This window comes from Lichenostomus cassidix, chromosome 1, assembly GCF_008360975.1.
Source record: "Lichenostomus cassidix isolate B80296 chromosome 1, HeHo_3.0, whole genome shotgun sequence".
Taxonomy (NCBI): Eukaryota; Metazoa; Chordata; class Aves; order Passeriformes; family Meliphagidae; genus Lichenostomus; species Lichenostomus cassidix.
In genome coordinates this window covers 72,166,136-72,185,970 of record NC_139479.1, presented here as the reverse complement: position 1 = coordinate 72,185,970, position 19,835 = coordinate 72,166,136, and the positions used below count along the sequence as shown (strand labels likewise).

At 41.2% G+C, this 19,835-nt stretch overlaps 2 protein-coding genes and 1 long non-coding RNA gene across 4 annotated transcripts in view; 1 reads left to right on the top strand and 2 right to left on the bottom strand.

The window, feature by feature from the left end:
- Positions 1-8,463: 8,463 nt before the first annotated feature.
- LOC146444900 (uncharacterized) lies at positions 8,464-13,375 on the bottom strand. Its single transcript, XM_085063743.1, has 2 exons — positions 12,778-13,375; positions 8,464-12,653 (listed from the first exon to the last, which is right to left on the bottom strand). Exons 1-2 carry the CDS (start codon positions 13,158-13,160, stop codon positions 12,548-12,550), a joined length of 489 nt encoding a protein of 162 aa, XP_084919869.1. The 5' UTR covers positions 13,161-13,375; the 3' UTR covers positions 8,464-12,547.
- The window catches only part of ZC3H12C (zinc finger CCCH-type containing 12C), a 44,986-nt gene continuing 37,948 nt past the window's right edge, over positions 12,798-19,835 (top strand). The window contains exon 1 of one of the 2 annotated variants that reach the window (XM_085063731.1): positions 12,798-12,931. The gene's annotated coding sequence lies outside the window, so the exon portion shown is untranslated. Of the gene's footprint in view, positions 12,932-13,651; positions 13,788-19,835 lie in introns of those variants that run through there. The other variant, XM_085063721.1, reaches the window with a different exon arrangement.
- Positions 15,255-17,543, bottom strand: LOC146444899 (uncharacterized). Its single transcript, XR_014850879.1, has 3 exons — positions 17,259-17,543; positions 16,930-17,017; positions 15,255-15,384 (listed from the first exon to the last, which is right to left on the bottom strand). It is a non-coding gene; the product is annotated as an uncharacterized LOC146444899 (long non-coding RNA).

The following is a 19,835-nucleotide window of genomic DNA, read 5'->3' as shown; positions in this document are numbered from 1 at the left end:
CATCAAGCAATTCCTGCCATCCCCAACAAGAGGCTCCTCCAGCATCACATGAATGTGGAACACCATTTCTCCCATCTATCCCAGGAACAGAGGAGCTCATCCCCTCAAAAAACATCAAGGCAGATTTACCTCCAATAACACAAATCCACTGATGATTTTGCCACAGAGGCCTACCCCAAACTGATCAGCATTTCATTAAAATCAAACATACAAGTGCTCTGGTGCCAAGGCAGATACATGGCCCAGACTCTTCCTTCCTGCCCAGCTCCTGCTGCTTTAGTAATTGTACTAATGTTGTTTCATTGGCTACCTATGTCTCTCCCTAGGACACAGTCTGAATGTTTCTGGTATATGATGGAAACTTCACCATGAGCTACTGAGCTCTTTCATGTAGGATCAATAAACAATCATTGAACTCCATAACCCTTTGAAGCTGAGGGTATGCTTGTTAGCCAGCCCATGTTGTGGGACACATCTAAGGTGTATTGCTCTTGGGGCCATTGGCACAGTGAGCAGCATGGACTCTCAGCACTTTCCAGAATAGTACTCCTCAGAAGTGTTCATTTTCATTTGAACAGTTGCCACAAGCTGTGAGGCAGACGAGCTTTCCCCCTGCTGTGCATGTTTATGTATAAATGTAAATCTTTCTTACCTTTCATCTGTGAAAACTGAAACTTCACCAAATGTCCTCGTTTACTGAAAACCCACATGCTGGGTGTTTTCAGAGAAGCAGTTTTCCATCCAGTATTATGTACATTCCTCTAGACCTGTGCTAAATTAATCCTGGATTGCAATAAACAATTGCAGTATTATTTTTACATGAACCATGCAGGCAAAAAAAAATGTAATGTTGCTAATGTCTTCTATATACAGCAAAATGGAGGAACACTTTTGGGGACTTGAAGACATTTGAAAGATCAATCATCCCTTTTTAGGGCAGGTCTAGCACGGGGCAAGTAGATTTGGGTTAGGAAAATATTTCTGTGCTGTTTTTTCACCTCTGCCTAAGATGCCAACCTTTCAAATCATGTTTTGCATAAGTAATTTTGACAAATTGCGCACAGAGAAATCAAGCCAGCAAATTCTGCAGTAGGATATACTGAAACATCAAATCAGAAACAATTATGCCTCCCTAAGGTGTTAATCTTTCATATCACCATTTTTAAATAGATGGTGAGATTTTACCCCACAACAGTGTGCCCAAAAAATAATACATCTGCTAACACAGAATCAACCCTACCTAGTGTGACTCTGACTTAATTTCAATAGCCTGCAGTGCTCAAGCAAATTCAGACTACAGATAGACTACAGATAGGACAAACCTCATGTAAAAGCAGTAGTGGTAACTAAAATTATCCTGACATTTGACAACAAAAAGAGAACCAGGGTCAGGGCCCTTTCCACATCCTACCTCTCAAATGCTAAGCTAATGGTAATGGTTTCAGTTTGTTTACAACATTGCTTTGAGAGAGAATCTTTCCTTTAATACAGGTCACCTGCAGCATGGTCAACTCTACATCTTGAGAAGGACTAGTGGCAATCTTAATAATTGCTATTATATATTACTTGGCAGAAGTTATAATGAGGGAGAATGACTATAAAATTGCTCAATATTGATCCAGAGCAGTAGAGTTTACAGTATGCATCCTTGTGTTTGTGAAGCCTGTGCCACAAGACCCAAAGAGTCTGTCCTCTGGGGAAGCAAATGGCAAATGATTTTTCCCACCTGAAGAAAATTTTCAGGAACTGAAAAAAAATCTCCACTGCTAATAAGGATAAGAAGTGTTTATATCAACTGGAAAAAAAAAAAAAGAGCAGAGTTTAAAAAGAGAGTTCAGTTTTGATGATACGGGCTTTTTTCATCATATAGTTTCAGTAGAAAGATCACTTTCAAATGAGAAAAATGGAACAGTCTACATGTAGATCTTGAAATATCTCATTTCATATATCCAAAACCAATAATTGTTCAGATCACATGCCTCTGACTCTGGCACTATCTATATTCTCTTGTTCTAAGTTAGGTGTGATGAAGGGAACAGATATCTTCTTTTCATTCCCTATACAAGATCCAGAACAAGTCCTCGATGTACAACTACTAATAATTGTGACAATAATACAAACAATAAATAATAACTGGAAGAAACAGGTTATCCTTTATGTCAACATGTCCTGGACAATGTAAAGCCTTATAAAGACAAAATCCATACCCCAAAGGCTGGGGAGAAATGCAGAAGCAGCTGTACATCACAATGAGTCAGCAGTTCCCTGGCAGCCAGGAGGGCCACCCTTGTCCTGGGGGCATCAGGCACAGCATGGCCAGCTGGGCAAGGGAGGGGATTGTCCTGCTCTGCTCTGCTCTGCTCTGCTCTGCTCTGCTCTGCGGCAGCCTCACCTCCAGTGCTCGAGGCAGCTTTGGGTGCCACAATAGACATTAAACTATTAGACAGCATCCAAAAGAAGACAATGAAGATGGTGAAGGGCATTTGAGAGAAAGCCACTCCTCATGGCAGAGGTCACTTGGTGTGTTCAGCCTGGAGGAGACTGAGGGGAGACCTCATTGCAGCTACAGCTTCCTCTTGAGGGGAAGAGCGGCAGGCACTGATCTCTTCTCTGTGGTTACCAGTGACAGGACCTGAGGGAATGGCCTGAATCTGTGTCAGGGAGATTTAGGTTGGATATCAGGAAAAAGTTCTTCACCCAGAGGGTGGTTGGGCACTGGAACAGGATCCCCAGGGAAATGGTCACAGCACCAAGCCTGGCAGAGCTCAAGGAGTATTTGGATAATGCTCTCAGACACATACTGTTATTCTTGAGGATGCTGCTGCGCAGGACCAGGAGCTGGACTCTACGATCCTTGTGGGTCCCTTTCAACTCAGAATATACTGTTATTCTGTGGTTCTGTGATTCTGTGGTTCTATGAATAAACTGATTCTGATTTGCCAATATTTTAGATTTCTTTGCCAATAAATTTTTAATTTATATCAAGTAGCAGTAACAATAGTAAGAGAACACTGCAGGAGAGATTTGTTAATGAATAGCAATATGAATTCAAAGCACTATGGTGCCAGTGGAAAATCTTACATATTATTAGATAATACCACTAAGCAGAAGGTATTCTATCAAGATGTTGATTCATCGTCAATTTCAGAATCACAAAATCAATGAATTCTCAGGTTTTTAACATAAGAGCCTTCAGTCCATCTGTCACGTCACATGCCACATGCCAGGGTCAGCACCAAAACAACAGATGAAAAACTCTTTCCAGTAGGCTCTACCCTAGGGATCTGGAGGTGCAAGGACAGTTTATACTTGAAAAATTAATTCATCTCTGTCTTCACAAAGAAGAGTATGTCCTATCTTTCCTCTCAGAGGACTTTGAACCCAGAACATCAAAGTAGCAGGAGCTAAATATGATGTTTCTAAATGAACAAAGAGTGGCAACAGCAGACGAAATAAATTTTCTATCTTCAATCTTAGTTTCTATCCTTGAAACTGTGATGATTTAGATAAATCAATGATAATCACATAAAACTCAGAATTCCAGGTTACATGTCCAGCATTATGGTAATTATTAGTATCATAATGCCATTAAAATTAAGGTATGATCAAAGTAGTATGGATTTACCACAAATGCTATTTGCAGACACTCACATGTTCTCCCAGAATCATAACATCAGTCTGGTCACTTGTATTTCCTTTGTGTTTCATTTGACCTCAGACAATTCACTCCACTTGAAGTTTGTTCTGTCATTCTCACAAAACTGTTCTGAGTTTCTTATAGATTGACAGATGAACAAGTAGAAGATTCAGAAACAATTATCCTCCATCATAGGATGTACTATAGTAATAAGGATTTTTTTTAAAGAACTATTATTTAAGCTGTTTATAAAAATAGAACTGAAAAGAGTAATATTTCTGAACACTGAACTACAATGGAATATATTTTTAGATCAATTTGCTTTTCAGATATATGCAAAAAATCCTCTCAGTATTCCTCCCTCACATGGTAACTTGAAAATTTACTCCACAACTTCAAGAATGAAGATGATACATTCTTAAATCTGCAATAGAGATGGTAAAAGAGCACTTCTGGCAACTTGCTTTTGCAAGCATCTTTTTTAAATCATTGTAGACATAAAACACCAAGAAAAAGCCAGCACTCTGTTGTTGACGTGGTGGCTGCTGATTTTCATACTCTCCTACAAGGCCTTGTGGCTCACTGGTATCCAGCACTCAGCTTCAGAGCAAGTACAGCCTGAAGTGAGCAATGCAGAGCTGCATGTACTGCTTTTGCTTCAGTGGTGATGTAATGGGAGAGGGCTTTTCCTCTGATCAACTTCCCCACCCGCCCTCCTAAAAGATAAGCTGAGGTTCTCAGAGAGGACATTTAATGCCACCCAGTCTCTCTTCCACCACATGCTTAGTTTCAAGTTCCTTATTATGAGAACTTTGAGAACCAGCTGAAAGGATTAAAAGAGGAACAAAAAAGATGAGTTGAGAATAAACAGGGTTTAAAGAAATAGCATTTGGTTTAGCCTTTAGAAGATGAGAAGAAACATGGAAAATAAGGGTAAAGGGTACAACAAAGAGGAAATTAATAAATTGCACTCCATAGTTGTCCTGCAGATGAGACAGAGTGAAATGTTTTCCAAAGTAGGTTAGATATTAGGGATGTTCTTTCCATCTCAGACATGTCTAAAGACATATTTGTATACAAATGAAGAACTCCACTTCTTCTAGCAGAAACTCAGAAGCCCATAGTATTGGTAGATATATACCAATAGATATATACCTGTAGATACATACAATTAGAGAATTAATCCCATGACGATTATTTGGAAGGCATTTCCCAGGTAAACTACTAAAACAGCACAGACCAGTTGGTACTGGAGAATTTTGCCTACAGACTATATGGTGTCCCCATCAGCATGCCTTCTCCAGAAGTAGGACAAACACCTTCAGCACTAATTTACATGGAGATGATCCTGCTGTGGAGTATAATGATGGGCCAAATAATGTCTCTTCTCATACCATTTTCTATGATTCAATCTTTCAATCATTTTCTATGATTTCTATGATTCTGCTTATAATCATAAAATCATAGAACTGTTTGGGTGGGAAGGGACCTTAAACATGATCTACTTTGATCCCCTCTGCTGTGGCAGGGACACCTCCCACAGACCAGGTTACATCAAACCTTGCCTTGAACTCTTCCAGGGATGGGGCATCCACAACTTCTCTGGGCAACTTGTGCCAGTGCTTCTTCATCATCACAGTAAAGGACATACAAAGGTGGCCAGGAATGGGGGAAACAGGCTCCAAGAGAGTCAATGACTGGAGCAGAATGAAGGTGTCTGAAGTCAGTATTGCCCCTCAGCTAAAATACAGACACTGGAAACTGTTCAGTTGGTTCAAAAATTGTAAAAGAAATCAAAGTGAAACAAAGTCTAACAACATGGATGCCCAGTAGTAACTATCATAGCATTTCTATCTCAAATACAATGAATAAATAAATACTGAGACAATTCACTACTTGCTTGCTTTCAGGTCTTTCTTCAAAATAAGAGGGCCGAAAATCATATAAGTGGAAAGAATAAAGAAAGTAGAGATTCTCATCTCCAAGAGATAAGGTATAAAAAACAGCAATAATTAGGAGAACTTTCTCATTAATGATGTGCAAAACCACTAAGAAAAGGGTAGTATGTTGTTAGCTTTTGGGCAAATTGCACTGTTCCTGAAAAAAATTAATTGCCACTGCAACCAAAAGCCATTTTGTTCATTTGTGGTAACTGTTGTGTTCATTTCTGAGCCATCATGAAACAGAACTGTATACGAAGTAACTGTAACCCCCCCACTAGGAAAAAAAAAGAAACACAAGCACGGGTGTTTGGGTTTTCTTTTTTGCATCAGTAAGATCAAATTTCATCAGAATGAAGGGGAAAAAATGGTATCACTTCACCTTAAAAAAGCACCAACTACCCACAGTACTGAGGTACAAAACTGATAATAAAAATACTGTCAGGTGAAACAGCAGATTATGACTAAGCATCATATTGGTTGCAGAACAAAAAATAGCTTGTTCCTCTGTAATGTTCTGCCAATTTTTGCCAGCTGTGAAGAAAATAAAGCATTTTAACATCTGAAAATTATCACCCAAGAGCTCTTTCATTTGAATTTTTAGCATTTAAAATGTTTTCAGATAAACTAAAATTCAGTGAAAATTTCTTCCTAATCAAGGAGCCAAAACCCCAACTAAAAACAGAAGCACTATTTTACTTAATAAAAATTCTTTAAAATGCAAAAGTGCTCAGTGTTTTAAGGTTTTTTATTCAAAATCTTAAAAGCTGTAGCAACTACTTTTGTTTAAATTTTCATCGCTTCAAAATAAAAATAACAAATAGTAAATACATGCTATGGAGGCACTTTACACTCCCGTATCTTTCTTTCCTTATTCACTAAACCACAGTTTGACAGTCACATGGGGTAAAAAAAGACCTTCCTAAAATGGGGACAAACTGGTTTTTTACCACTGGGTTACTCCATCACCCTCTAGCAGTGTTCTCCACAGCCCAGAGGGGATCACCTGTATGAAGAGTCCCTCAGTACTGGCTTTCTTCCTCTGCCTGTACCGTCTCACAGTTTTCCAGGAAGCTGCTGCTTGAGGTGACATATCCTTCCTGGTCTCCAGAAGCTGACAAGTATGCATCCTGCTAATTGAAAGCCTGTTTCATATTCCTGTCAGTCAGACATTTTAAAATACTGAATTCGTACTTTCCTGTGTTCTGCAGTTAAGAAGATTCCCATGCTAGTTTTCAATCATACTTCTGGATATGTTGACAATGGATAATTCTCCTTCTTGCTGATGCTCTGGAGATTTGGAGAACAGTGAGCATGACCCCTGCCCTGACCCACTTCAGGGATGCCCCAAGTGATATCTCCTAGCTGCAGAAAGTAGTTTTGCATCTGCTTGATTCACTCTCTGGCAGGCACATCAAGGGTATTTCTTCACTCTTTCTCCCACCCTCAGCATTATTGACCCCTTTTGTGGCCTTAAAGTGCCTTAGGAGTTTGCTTGGCTTTATCAGGATGCAGGACAAAGTGATAATGGAGTCAGGCATCTGTCTGTGCTTGACTGTGTCCAAGGATGTGAAAGGCAATCTTTTTTCTTTTTTTCTTTTTTCTTTTTTTTTTTTTTAACTTAAAATATTACGTATCAAAGGCAGATTTCTGCCTCCTGCTTATTCTTTTGATCACTTCCCAGGCTGTGTCTCCCGCAGTGCTGCAAGGTTGCAGAAGCACAGACCCACACAAGTCAGAGTGTCAAAGCCTTCTCAGTCAGCAGGCGAATTAACAACAAAGTAAGAATGCTCATGCTGGGGCACATGTCTCAGTCCAGCCCAGGATCTCTCTCTGACAGTGGCCAGCTGAAGATGGCTTTTGCCAAACACATGAATAAAAGTATATGTATAAAGGCTCCAGCAGAGCTGGAAGTTGGGGCTGCCTTAGAGACATGCTGAAATAGAGATCTCTAAACTTTAGCTTTTAAGAGCTCTAGTTGGGTTTTTATTCATGGACATAACCACTTGCTTTCTGAAAACTTTGATAGTTTCAGAGAACTTCTCTTTTTGTCTCTCTGAATACTGACATCTGACAATTTTATCTAATGTTCCCTAGCTCCAATATAAAGACAGATACTCAATTCATGGCATTTATGCCATTCATGATTTATAGATCCCTCTCATACCCTCTCTTGGCTGTGTCCCTTTCCAGCTAAAGAATCTGTCTATTCAGCCACACCTCATGGAAAAGCTGCCCCATATACCTGATCATCCTTATAACTTTTTTCTAGTTCTACTGTATCTCTTCTGAGGTATGAAGGCAAGAGCTGCTTGTGGCATTAAAAAACTGAAGCACCATAAATAGTGGCATAATAATGCTTTATGTTTTCTATCCTTTTCTTAATATGTATTTCTTTCAGGCAAACTGACATTTTCATTTCAGTTCCAATATCCTTGGCTTTACGTGAAGTCAATGGTTCTTCATTGTTAGATTTTAGGTTTTATGACCCTGAGAAATCCAACATTATTGAGAAAGGTTCTCACTTTTTTCCCCGCCTGTTTTTCCCCATCACCTATGAATATGTGGATCAGCACAGGTACACAGGCAACAAGAAATAATTACAGAAAGAAAATCCTTATTCTCAGAAAAAATAAAATTACTGTACAGTTTGGCAAAGTTGTCCTTAAGGGAAAGAGTGGGTTTAAACTTCTGATGGGCATTCACTTTAAAAACTCAGCAAATAAAGTATTCAGCATTGGCAATTATTGCAATATGACAAAATTATTTTATGACAAATCGTGTATGAGTCTGCTCTGACAGACATGCTGATTTAAGGCTATAAACACAAAAGTTTGTAGAAAGAATTAATACCAACTTAGAATAGAAAACATGACCAGAAAAAAAACCCACAGAAAACCTATCAGGAATGCTGTCTGTTGATCAGATCTGCCAAGTAAATAGATGCCAGTTTTTCTTAGTATAAGCTATTAATTTTAAACTTAAATGTAGAAGTGAATGGCTTTTCTTTTAAATATACAAGACTTTTCAAAATTAAATCATGACTAAAAAATAAGTAACATAGTACAGTTTACATTAAAAACTTTTATGGGTTCCTGTCAGTGAAGATCAGAGAATTTGGGATTATATGCATTAGATCAGTCTGGAACACAGTAACATTTTAGAATTGAGTAATTTTGTCTAGTATATGACTAGAAAATCTCAGATTTATGTTAACATTATATACAGTTCATGCAGAACATGTCTGAATAGACTGACAAGAGTAATCTAAATAATTTTTATTGCATGTTTCACTCGTGTAATTATAATAGTTATCTCAGCAGTAAAATGCAATATAACTCATCAGTTTGTGTCTGTTGTGGGCTACCAGAAAAATGAGAAAAGCTTTGGTCTTCAACTACACAGAAAGAAAAAAGGGACAAAACATTCTTTTGTCCTTCAGAGAACAGAGAGATGACCAGGGATCTGACTTGAAAAGAAAACAGAATGTACAATGGGATTTGATAAAGAAATTATGATTAATCAGAAGACTCAGATTATAATCACAGAAAAATAGGTCTGTTACAGACCTTGATTAGTTACTTAGTCTATCCTCCAATTCCAATGCCAGATCAATAGTACTTAGTATTTGTCCAGTATGTACTTAAAGACGTCCAGTAACAGACACCATAACACCCTGTGATATAAAGCTGTGCCTCACTAATGTTACCATCAGAAAAGCTTTTCCTCCTTGATGCAATTTAAGTCCATTACATCTTACCCTACCTACAAAGAACAGATTATTCCCCTCCTCTTTCCAATGGCCTTTTAAGTATATGAAGAGTCTTAGCATGTCTGTCTTCTGCCTTTTCTCTAGCCTGAACAACTCCAGCTCATTCAGTCTTCCCAGTCCTCTGTTCATCCTCATTGCCCCCTGCACTGACTCCTGTTGATTCACATAGCTCTCAAGCTGTGGTGCACAAAATCAGCCCTTCCATTTGTGTCCTATCAATACTGCATATAGCCCACACATTGCTCCCCACATCTATATCTTCCTGGAATGTTTACTGGTTTTGCCAGGAAAACACATCACTGACTCATACTCAGCTTGTGACTTATCATAGACTCCAGATTCCTTTCTGGAAGATTACTTTCTCACCCATTGTTCATTTCCTGAATTTGTGCAATTTTTTATACCTGTCTAGGCTCATTGCTTCTGCGCCCCCAACCTGTGTCTTATGTTTTCTAGATCAGTTTTCTAAATTTCAGGATCCTAATTCCCTCTTCCAGCATGCCTGCAATTCCTCACAGAACCGAACATAACTGGATTTAGATTCCTACAGGATCCTACCTGGTAAACCCATTCTGACACCAGCTATTGATACCTTCTCAATAGGCACAGTTATCCACCTAGTTAAGACCCAGCTCCACAGGAGCTGCACACAGACTACATTCCCCTAGCTTTTTATCAGAATGCCAAAGTGCAATACTAAACAATGAAACACTACATTTTTGCATGACTCAGTTGCTGTGGTAACATAAATTAACAAAATGTACATTGTTGTAGCAGCTTTGTCATATAAGTACGTAGGCTTTTCCACACAAATAATGGCAGAAGCAGCAGAAGATTCTCAGATGAAAAAGTATCTCGACAAAATGTGATGGCTGAAAAGGTGAAACAATGCCAGGTGGAGGCTAAACAAAAAGCTGACAAACCATCCAGATATTTCAAGGATGTCAGTTTGGAATCAGACCATAATTGTGGTTAAGTGGAAGACAAGGGTAAGTGTATACCTGACAAAGGTACTCAAACAACTGAAGCAGAAAGCCAGCAAGAAATGTGCTTAATGTTCAGGATCTTTAAGTAAAGCAGCAGTTATTTAAGAAGACAAAAGCAACAGGCACTAATACTGATAACATTATGCTGAAATCAGTTACCTGCTCTGACATACCTGACAATCTCAAACCAAGGTGGATCAAGAGAGTTTGTGTTTCTTTCCACAACAACCTTAGAAGCAGGTGTGGATAGAAGCACAAAACATGGGTTTCCCAGGCTGAGAGGATGAGGAGTAGGTTCAGTTACAGGGGTTGGCCAGTGCATTGGACAACTGAAGGAATAAGAAAGCCATTCCCTGTATGAGGCAGAAAATATTCAAGTAATGGAAAACAGCTGTAGCCCATAAGGGGCGAGTGGAAGTGGCTAATGAAACGCACAACATAATTGAGAAGGTAAAGAAATTCTGAAAAGATGAATGTGCATTTCTTATACTAAAAAATGATAACTGATTTAGAGCTGCTAATGCAAGTTTGACTTGACAGAGATTGATAAAGAAGACAAGGGAAATCAGAATTAACACATATAGGAAGCTAGTTTTACAGAAAAAGTCTTGTTTATAAACTTATGCTATTCTATATTATGTTGTAGTTATGCCAATACAGATTCTGGAAACAAAGGAAGTTCTGGTTTCCAAAGAGGGGAGCTGGTCACATTTTCCCTTTTCTTGATTTTAAGTATTGATTAATCCCATAAGTATGTTCTCATTTATTAACTACAACTTTTTCTTTCATTAGCTGACCAGGAAAGTGTTATGAAACATGTGAAACTCCTAAAGAAGCCATGGAAATCCTGTGTTTCGGCAAAACCTGAAGAACAGTGATGTGGGAATGACTGAGGACATACAATGGGGAAGGAAAAAAGAGATATGGGAAGTTCTGAAAGCATATAAATCCCCAGCCTCTGACTGTCCTACCCTGAGAAAATATTTTAACACTTACAATCCCTCCTTCGAAGGTCTGTTACTGTATCGCGGGGCTGTGGTCACAGAACAGAAAAACCCTGGTTTCTCACGCTGAAGTCAGAATCCTATTCCTATATTAACTGGGAAGCAAATTATTTCCTAAGGCAATAGGGAGGAAATGAGGTTTTACCAACAAGCAGTGCAGTGACATCAAGCAGCTCACCTCATTTTGAGTAACCCTCACATTTGAGGCAATACGCAAATAAGCAGCATGTTCTAATTATTCACAACATACTGTAAGTCTACAGAATCACAAGATCTTCTAACAGGAGACGAGGTCAAAAAGATCCTTTAGACAAACTCAAGAGGAGCTATAGTACACTAAGGAAAAAAGTTAATGTGAAACTCTCATGATTTTAAGTAGTTTCAAAATCAATTCCATATTGCTCTGTTCTCTCCTATTCTGATAATTGAGAATCATTTTCTCCAGCACTGCAGTGCTTTTAACTGACTCATATGCTCCTCAATCACCGGCAAAGGCTTCCATAATAAGCAGCAAAGTAGCACTGCAAGTGTCTAATTCTTTCATCTTGCTTTCACCAATTTCCTCTATTAAATTAATATTCATAGTCACATTTGGACACCACTCTGGCTCTGAAACAGCACCAGCATATGGGACTGAGGGAACAAGCATTTTAATTTTTTAAGCAGAGGCCTCAAATTCCTTCTGTATAGCTAAGTAGCTAACCAGGGGAGAGAGGTGGCCTTTTGCATCATGAATTGAACCCTCCAAACTCGTGCCTAGGACGGGGATGAGATCCACTGAAAAACTCAACAGACTTTGTGATGAAGGAGTCAAACTAACAAAATCATGCCATCATTGTACAGACTACGTCAGCTCTAAGAAGGAGGGTTTACGGAAACTTTTATAGGAAAGCAATGTAGCCCCGTGTTTTCACAGTCTTTTGTCTAGGCAAATCTATCATATTTTATTGAAAAAATAACCCCTACAAAGTGGCCCTTTGGGCTCATATTTCTGCATAGAGTTCGTGTAAATAGGATGCCAAATTTTTTAAATTTAGCCCATTTTCTGCTGGGTACCAGAAGAGGTTTTTATAGATTTCAATAGCAAAATAGGAGCGGGTAACAGATATAAATCCACATTTGCAGCCTGTGAGTAGCAATAGCTGTATCTCTTATCTTGTATACGATATGCTCCACCAGCTACAAGCCGTAATCACAACACCAGACTTTCATTCATATCTTCTAAGAAGCTCCTGGCGCTCAGCCGCCTCGGCAGAAGCACAGAAGGCTGGGTGGGATGGTGAGAGGTAGATTACTTCAGCTGCATAAAAGTAACTGCGGGGTGGGAGGAAACATCTCGTAATTAGAACACGGGACGGAAATTAAGGTCTCTCCCAACTCTGTCACAGAGGGAGTTCGTGATCCTTGGCGAAAAGCTTTCCGACCGCCCTCTCCCCACCTGCACAGCCGGGGCGGTGGGGCACAGGGACACTTGCACAGCGAGCGCCCGAGAGCACCCGCAGCTTCTCTCCCATGGCGGCAGGACCTTGGCCGGGCCGGAGGACCAGCTGCCCAGGCCGCGCCGCCCAGGCCCTCCCCGCTGGCCCCAGCCGGTAAGGTAGCGGCGTTCTGGGAAGGGGGCACCGCGGCAACCTTCGGGAATTCAGGGCGGGAAAGCACGGCGCGGGGGTGAGCCGTGTCCTGCTGCCGAGGCCGGCCCGGGCGGTTCCCCCGCCGGGTCTCGTGGCGCCCCGGCACCGGGCGCCCCCCGTCCGCCCGCCTCGGCTGTGCCCGGCGGGGAGGGGCGGCCCGGCGGGGCTCCGCGGAGCGCCTCCGCAGCATGGCGGGGATGCGGGCGGCGGCGCCGCGGCGGGCGAGGTGAAGGCGACCTTGCGGCCGCTCCTCCCTCCCTCCCTCCTGCCGCGGCGGCTGCCGGCGGGCTGCAGGTGGGTGGGCTCGGGGACTTGGCGGCCCCGGGCGGGCCCCGGCGATGGCGGCGGGGGAGCGCCGGGCCGCGACCGCTTCGCTCCCGCCCCGGCGCCGCCCATTGCCGGGGCAGGGCCGGCGCGTGTGTCAACACTGGGGCCGCAACGCCGGCCCTGCCCCCGGCGCCTCCCCGAGGTCGCCCGGTGGAGGTCGCCCGGGCGGCGGAGGCCGCGGTGCGGCGGCGCTTCCCGGGGAGGGAGGAGACGGCCCCGGCCCTCTGGCCCGAGGGGCCGGCGGGATCGCCCCGCGCTCGGCAGGCCCCGTCCCTTCGGAAAGTTTTCCCCGAGCCGGTGGCTGCCCAGCCCGGCGGGAGGCGCGGGCCGAGGCGGCGGGGCCGGCCGTGCCCCGTGCCCAGTGCCCAGCTCCGGGCTGGCCCGCCCGCTCACCGCACCGCGCCCGCCGCCGTGCCCGAGCCGCGGCTGCCCGGGGGACACGCTGCCCGCGCCACCGGCAGCCTGACCAGGAACCGAAAAGTTATTGCAGGTACTCTACCCACCCTGCCGCTCCCCTGCTTCTGACTTCTGGGCTTGGTTTTGTGGGTGTTTTGTTTTTAGTGATTCTGTGAGAAAGTGTAGATTTATTCCCCTCCGCTTTGTGTGAGAGAACCGTCTGCATAATTTGGCTTGCTCTGTTTAAGCGAACCGTAGTAAGTGTTGGTTTCACCGTTCTCGGATCTGGCTGTGGCTTCTAAGTCTTAATTTCTCGTAAAAAAATCGTTTTCAGTCACCTGTGTGTTTTGGAGCCGATTCTGCAGGCATGTCTGAGTAGCGGCGGGCATGTAGGGTTGTATTTGTGGAGCGCTGACGTGATTTTCTATTGCCCCCGGGGGAGGAAACTCCGCCGGGCTGTGCTGCTGCGGCTCCTGCAGCCGGAGCTGGCCCCGGCTGACACTGCCGTGCCTGGCGCTGCTTTCATACCCCTTACGGGGCCAAATAGCCCTTGAGCGATGGTGTTGCCGAAAGTTGGGTTAAGTAAATCCATCCCGCTGAACGGCAGACCGCACTTCTTGAACAACAAATGTGTTGAACTGTCTTGTTTACTGTGTCTTGTCCTCTTGATCTGTGTTTGTAAAGCGGAGACATAACTCATAATTGCGGCTCTTGGGGTTATGCAATTAACAACATACTTAAGATAGCAGTAGCACGGTCTTTTGATCTGGAAGGAAAAGAAACCATTCGAGTAAGTCTGGGTTTTTAAACTGGCAGGGTACTTCCTCTTCCACTGTCTCCTCACCACGTAGCATTTGCTCGTATAGCGAGCCGGTGAGCTGACAGTAAGACTTCTGCAAGGATTATATTAGATATATCTTAGTGAACTGAGTTTTCTAACTGGCAATGCTCCAGGGTGATATTACACTTCAGCAGAGTGTAATCTGTCATGAATGAATCTGAACTCAAGCATGTTGACATTTTAAAGACAATTTGTTATGTCAGTAAAAAACACATTTGCAACTATTTTAGGGAATTAGGGGGAAATTTTTTTCTCTGTCCCTGCTCCCCCTTCTTTTTTTATTAGTTAGACCACTTACTCTTGAGAATTCAAAAACTTACTTTTTGTTTTTTTCCTAATGGAGGTAGTTGAACCAATTTGAAGTATTTAATCTCTCTGCAAATCTTACTGTGGTTATTACACCTTTATTACTACACCAGACTTCTGGGCAGCAGTCACCCAGTGGAGCTACAATTACCATTACCATTTGCAATCCTTTTAAAAAGGCAGTTATTATTTATGAGGTCCTGCTAGACAGAGCTCCACTAACAGTATTTTTACACATCTGCAAATCAAAATGCACTTTAAAAAATAATGTCTTAAAATGTAAATGCAGAGAAGTGGAGTTTATTGAAGGTATGCAATTTAAAAACAAACCCCATACTCTCAGCCTGACAGAGCATGAAGGGATTATCCAGACTTGACTCATCTGTGCAGATTGTGCATTTCATGCTGACTGCTGTGCTGAACAACACTCTGCTGCAGTGATTTCACTGCCTGTTTCTCTGGGTTGTACCAACCTTTAAAAATATTATTGGTGTTCCAGAGCTGTTGATATCTTTGAAGAAAACTAGGCTTGCAGTTGGTGAGACTTGAAAAGATTGGAGATTCAGTTAGATATTTGATGAAACCTATTTACTATATATTTACTGTTGAGTTTTACATAGGTAAGTAAAAAACCTTATGAGATTTTATTTTGTGAGATCTTACACATCCTGTGTGCAGTTGAAAATACTCTTTAAGCAAGCTGGAGAAAAACCAGCTCAAAGTCAGTATGAAGTAAAATGAGGAACTTGTTTGGCTCAGGTCAGTTTTTGTTGTACTCAGAAATGGCTTACAGTTAAGCAATCCATTTGGTAGAAAAGAGATGTGTGATTTAGTTTGACTTCTTTCATTACAGGAGTCATAAAATATTGTTTGATATTTTCTGGATCATCTCATAACTGCTATCTTGAACTAGTTGTAAAAAAAAATTGGCCCTTGAGACCACAGAGTTTGTTTAATTTTTTTCCCTGGTTGCCCTTTATTTTTTAATTAAAACAAATCATAATCTGGATTTTGCTAGCCTCAGCCTCCAATGATCAATCTCTTCATTATCTGTATTTTAAATAATTCTTAAAACCTGAAATGCATCAAGGAGAGTAACAGTAGTAAAAAAGGGGAGAGAGTTTTATACTAACTAGGAGGGAGGGTAGAAAATGTGTGATGTAAAACTTCTGCTCTTCCTCTTCTGTAAATATTTTTCTGCTGCTTTTGCTGTTCTGTGAAGTAGTGTCCCACATGCAGCTAGGTAGTCATAGATAGGAGTTTTTCTAAGTTATTCAAGAGATAATTTCATCATTCAGTCATTTCCATAGTGTTTGTTGCCATGGCAGCTAGCCAGCGGCCTTATTAGTGATTGAGGTGATTACACTTTGTTTTTTGACTTGTGGTACTGAAAACTGTGTCTGAGGTACTGGAAGAAACAGATGTTGTACAAAGGCTGTAGTGAGTTGTTTCTATGAAGAGACTGAAGTGGTTCTGTCCTCGGACTGCACTTGTTGTATAGTGATGCTTTATATCTCTTATCATGTATCATTATATTTAAAATGCCTCATGTCTCCAAGCTTGCTAAATATTTATAAAAAATGTACTACTTCTACCATATGTTTGAATCAAGAAACCCATTAATTGAACAAGCCCGTATTTTTATGCTTGAAAGAATTGACACTTCATTTTAATTGCTAAATTACATGTTAAAAGTAGAATATAACAAAAGCAGAGGTGAGATGGTGTAATAAGAATCAGAGCCATTTTTCTTACTTCCTGGCCTCAAACTACAGTTATTTTCAGTCAGAAAATAGATAGAAAATCAATTGTAATCTGCTCATAATTGCATTCCTGGTAGAGTTATGAGGCATTTCACTCCCTCTTCCCTTCCTCCTCCCTCACTCCTTTTTCTTCATCCTTTTTTTTCTTTTTTTTCTGGTTTTTTTTTTTTTTTCTTTTTTTCTCACTGCCTATATTTCTTTCCTCTGTATGTCTTGTGGAATAGGCAGATCTCCAGAGCTAGAGGAGATTTTTCATTGAAAAGCTCTTCATCTTGAAATGGTTTTGTGTAACAGCTTGAGGCTCTGTCAAAAAGCATGTTCCTTACCAAGTTGTTTAGCGGTGAGTAGAAACTGACGGAGGTTTTCATAACCTTGGGGCTTTCTGCTTAGATGAGCTAGGCATTTCTCTTTTACCTATCAGAATTGATTACTTCAGGTTAGATCACATTTCTTATGTAAAAAGCGTAGCTTGCACTACCAAATATCCAAATTGCATTTTGCCTAGCATGAAGTGCTGGACTTGACATTTGACACTGAATTTCACACTCTGCTAGGATGTTGTACTACAAGTTGAAGCATTATAGCTTTTTGCTAAACTCAGACTCCATTCATTCTTCAGTCATAGCTGCAGAATGAGGATGTTTTGAAAGCTCACCTCAATTTTAAGACTTGTACCTCTGCTCTTCTGACTCAAAAGGTCCAGACGAGACATTTTCAGTTTGCCCTGGGGAGTAACGTAGCTCACCCTCTGCAACTGTGAGATTCATCATTCTTCCAGGCTTATGTCACAGCATACACCAGACTACCTCACCTGATGGCTTGGCCATTTTAAGGTAGTATTTTCTTGATTTATGATACCAGTGTAACAGTTTAAAATTTTACATACGTCATCCTCCTCGCTGGCAGGGTGGGTGTCTATTTATATGTTTATATGTACGTGTGTGTATGGGTAGATGGATACAGAATAGAATGCTAGTCGATCCCAGGTTCTGCTGTCTTTTAAATGTAGCAACCTTCTATGTGCTCACAAATATAGTCCTCAATAACTTTGTTTCAGACCAAAGTGGTTCTAAAGTGAGTTAGTTCTAAATTCTTTCAGGATAAAGATGTTCTTTGCATAAAATTTCTACAGTATTATATGAAGTATTTAAATTATATTCTGTCTTAAAATTACAGTTCTCTTCAGGATGGATAATGAGGAAACTGAAGCTTTATTCAGGAGGAGGGATTTTACTTTATGGGAAGTTGGTATTTTGAGAAAAGAGTGGGTAGAGAGGAGGGAGGGGCAAGACATTCAGTGGTTGGGAGTGCAGAAAAATTTAATGGATGTTGTTAATCCTCCCAATAGAAGAAACAGAGTAATTTCTTTTGGTATGAAAGGAATGTCTTGGGAGGTGGTTGAAAGTCGCAGAGGAGTGCCAGATATTGGAGATTCAGTGAAGCTGGAGGTGTTCAGTAGATGTGACACAGGTTATTGCAAATACCTGAAAGGCATTTTGCTTGCTCTGAATAGGTAAGGTTCAGAGTCTGAGGAGCATCTTAAAAGTAAAATGCTTGGGCCTTTTACTACTTGACAGAAACTCACATGGTAATTCCTAAATGACCATTTGTGTGAGCCATGCTCCTCTGTGAGCTGTAAAAAGTAATGTGCTAAGTTGTGAACTCAATGAATCAGTCCCATCAAGCTTTGAAGTTTTGTGATGAACTGAAAATTTCAGTTTTGCCATGAGTTAGATCTTTTATGTTAGGATTAATGAAATTGTGGTTTGGCAGAGATTGTCTGGAAAAGGGACAGATTACATTTCCTTTAGCAGAAGTTACTTTCCTGGTCTACTTTTGTTCTTTAAACTGTTAACATAAGTAGCTGGTATCTCATTCTTCATCTCTTTGCTCTCATAGCAGTTGGTGCCTTGACTCTCAACAGGTCTCTTCCATCCTTTGTCATCTGTAAAGCTAATATTTGAATTGCTGAGTTATCTGATTTTCCCAGATTTGATGCATGGCCTAATTCTTGGTGAGAGACAGTTCTCTTATAAGATGTGCCATAAACACTTTCATGGAGATCTCAGCTTCATCTTACTGGAGAGCCCTAGAGCCTCATAGCTTGCAGCAACATCCCCTAAGGCTTTTTCACCTTAAAACATTCAACTAATTTGGTAACCTCAGATGACTTTTCCATCAGCGATAATTTCAATACATGCTATTTGTAATGCCAGATACACCTCTGGAAATGGTTTGTTCTGGCTAGGGAAGGACTGTGATGTACAAAGTGCCCAGGGCTGTGCACCTGGGTTCACAAGTCTCTGTAGCAGCTGCTTCTGGGATTTGTGCTGCCATTCTTGCTGAGCTGCCAACTAGGCTTTTGCCGTTCTTGCTGAGCTGTGAGTTGGACTCATTAGAGTTTCTGGAACTGTCACTGTTGGGATTACAGTCTGGGTTTCTTGAAGTTGTTGAGCTACAGCCCATGCTTTCTGGTGAAAGATTAAAATCAGAGTTTTCTGCTTCAGCTGCTGTTTCCCCAGCCACTTGTTCACTTGTCTTTTCGTAGCTTTTTACTGTAGCTGTTGTGTGGTAGAAAGTAACATCTAGTATCATGCATACATTGATGTGACTTTCATCTGGTTCCAGTGAAAGATTGTGTGGCTAAATGTGTTTAGGTAATGCCCATTCCTGGAGCTTGACCTTATGCTAGGACTCATTCAAAGTCATAACTTCATTTCTTGTGAGCTCCTTGCCCTGTTCTCTGAATTGACCATTGCTTATAAGTGAAACTTGGTAAACCACCCCTTGCCTGATAATTTAGGAGAAACTAAGCTACAGGTCTCACAGAGATTTACTGTGGGTTTGTATTGTGAAATTATACAGCTAGTTTTTTTCAGGACTAAGAATAATTGTTCTTTGATAAGTTTTAATGGTGTTGGTACCATGCATGGTCTCTCCATAAGGTTTTGTTCAGTATTTGGTGATGGTCTGCCATCTGATTTGTTCATAAAACTGGCAGCTCTGAAGTTTTATAAGGCTGTGGCAGCACTCTGTAATTCTCATGGGACACCTGGCTAAATTTTGGACATTAGTATGTAACAAATCAGTTCGCTTTTGTTATATACATGTGTTGCAAGAGAGAACTCAGATAAGCAAAGTAATTAGTGTGAAACAAGCATCATGGTCTTAAAGTTGAACTTTGTTGCTACTTCTGTGAGTGGTTTGAATTGTTCATCTGCAGCTTGAATGC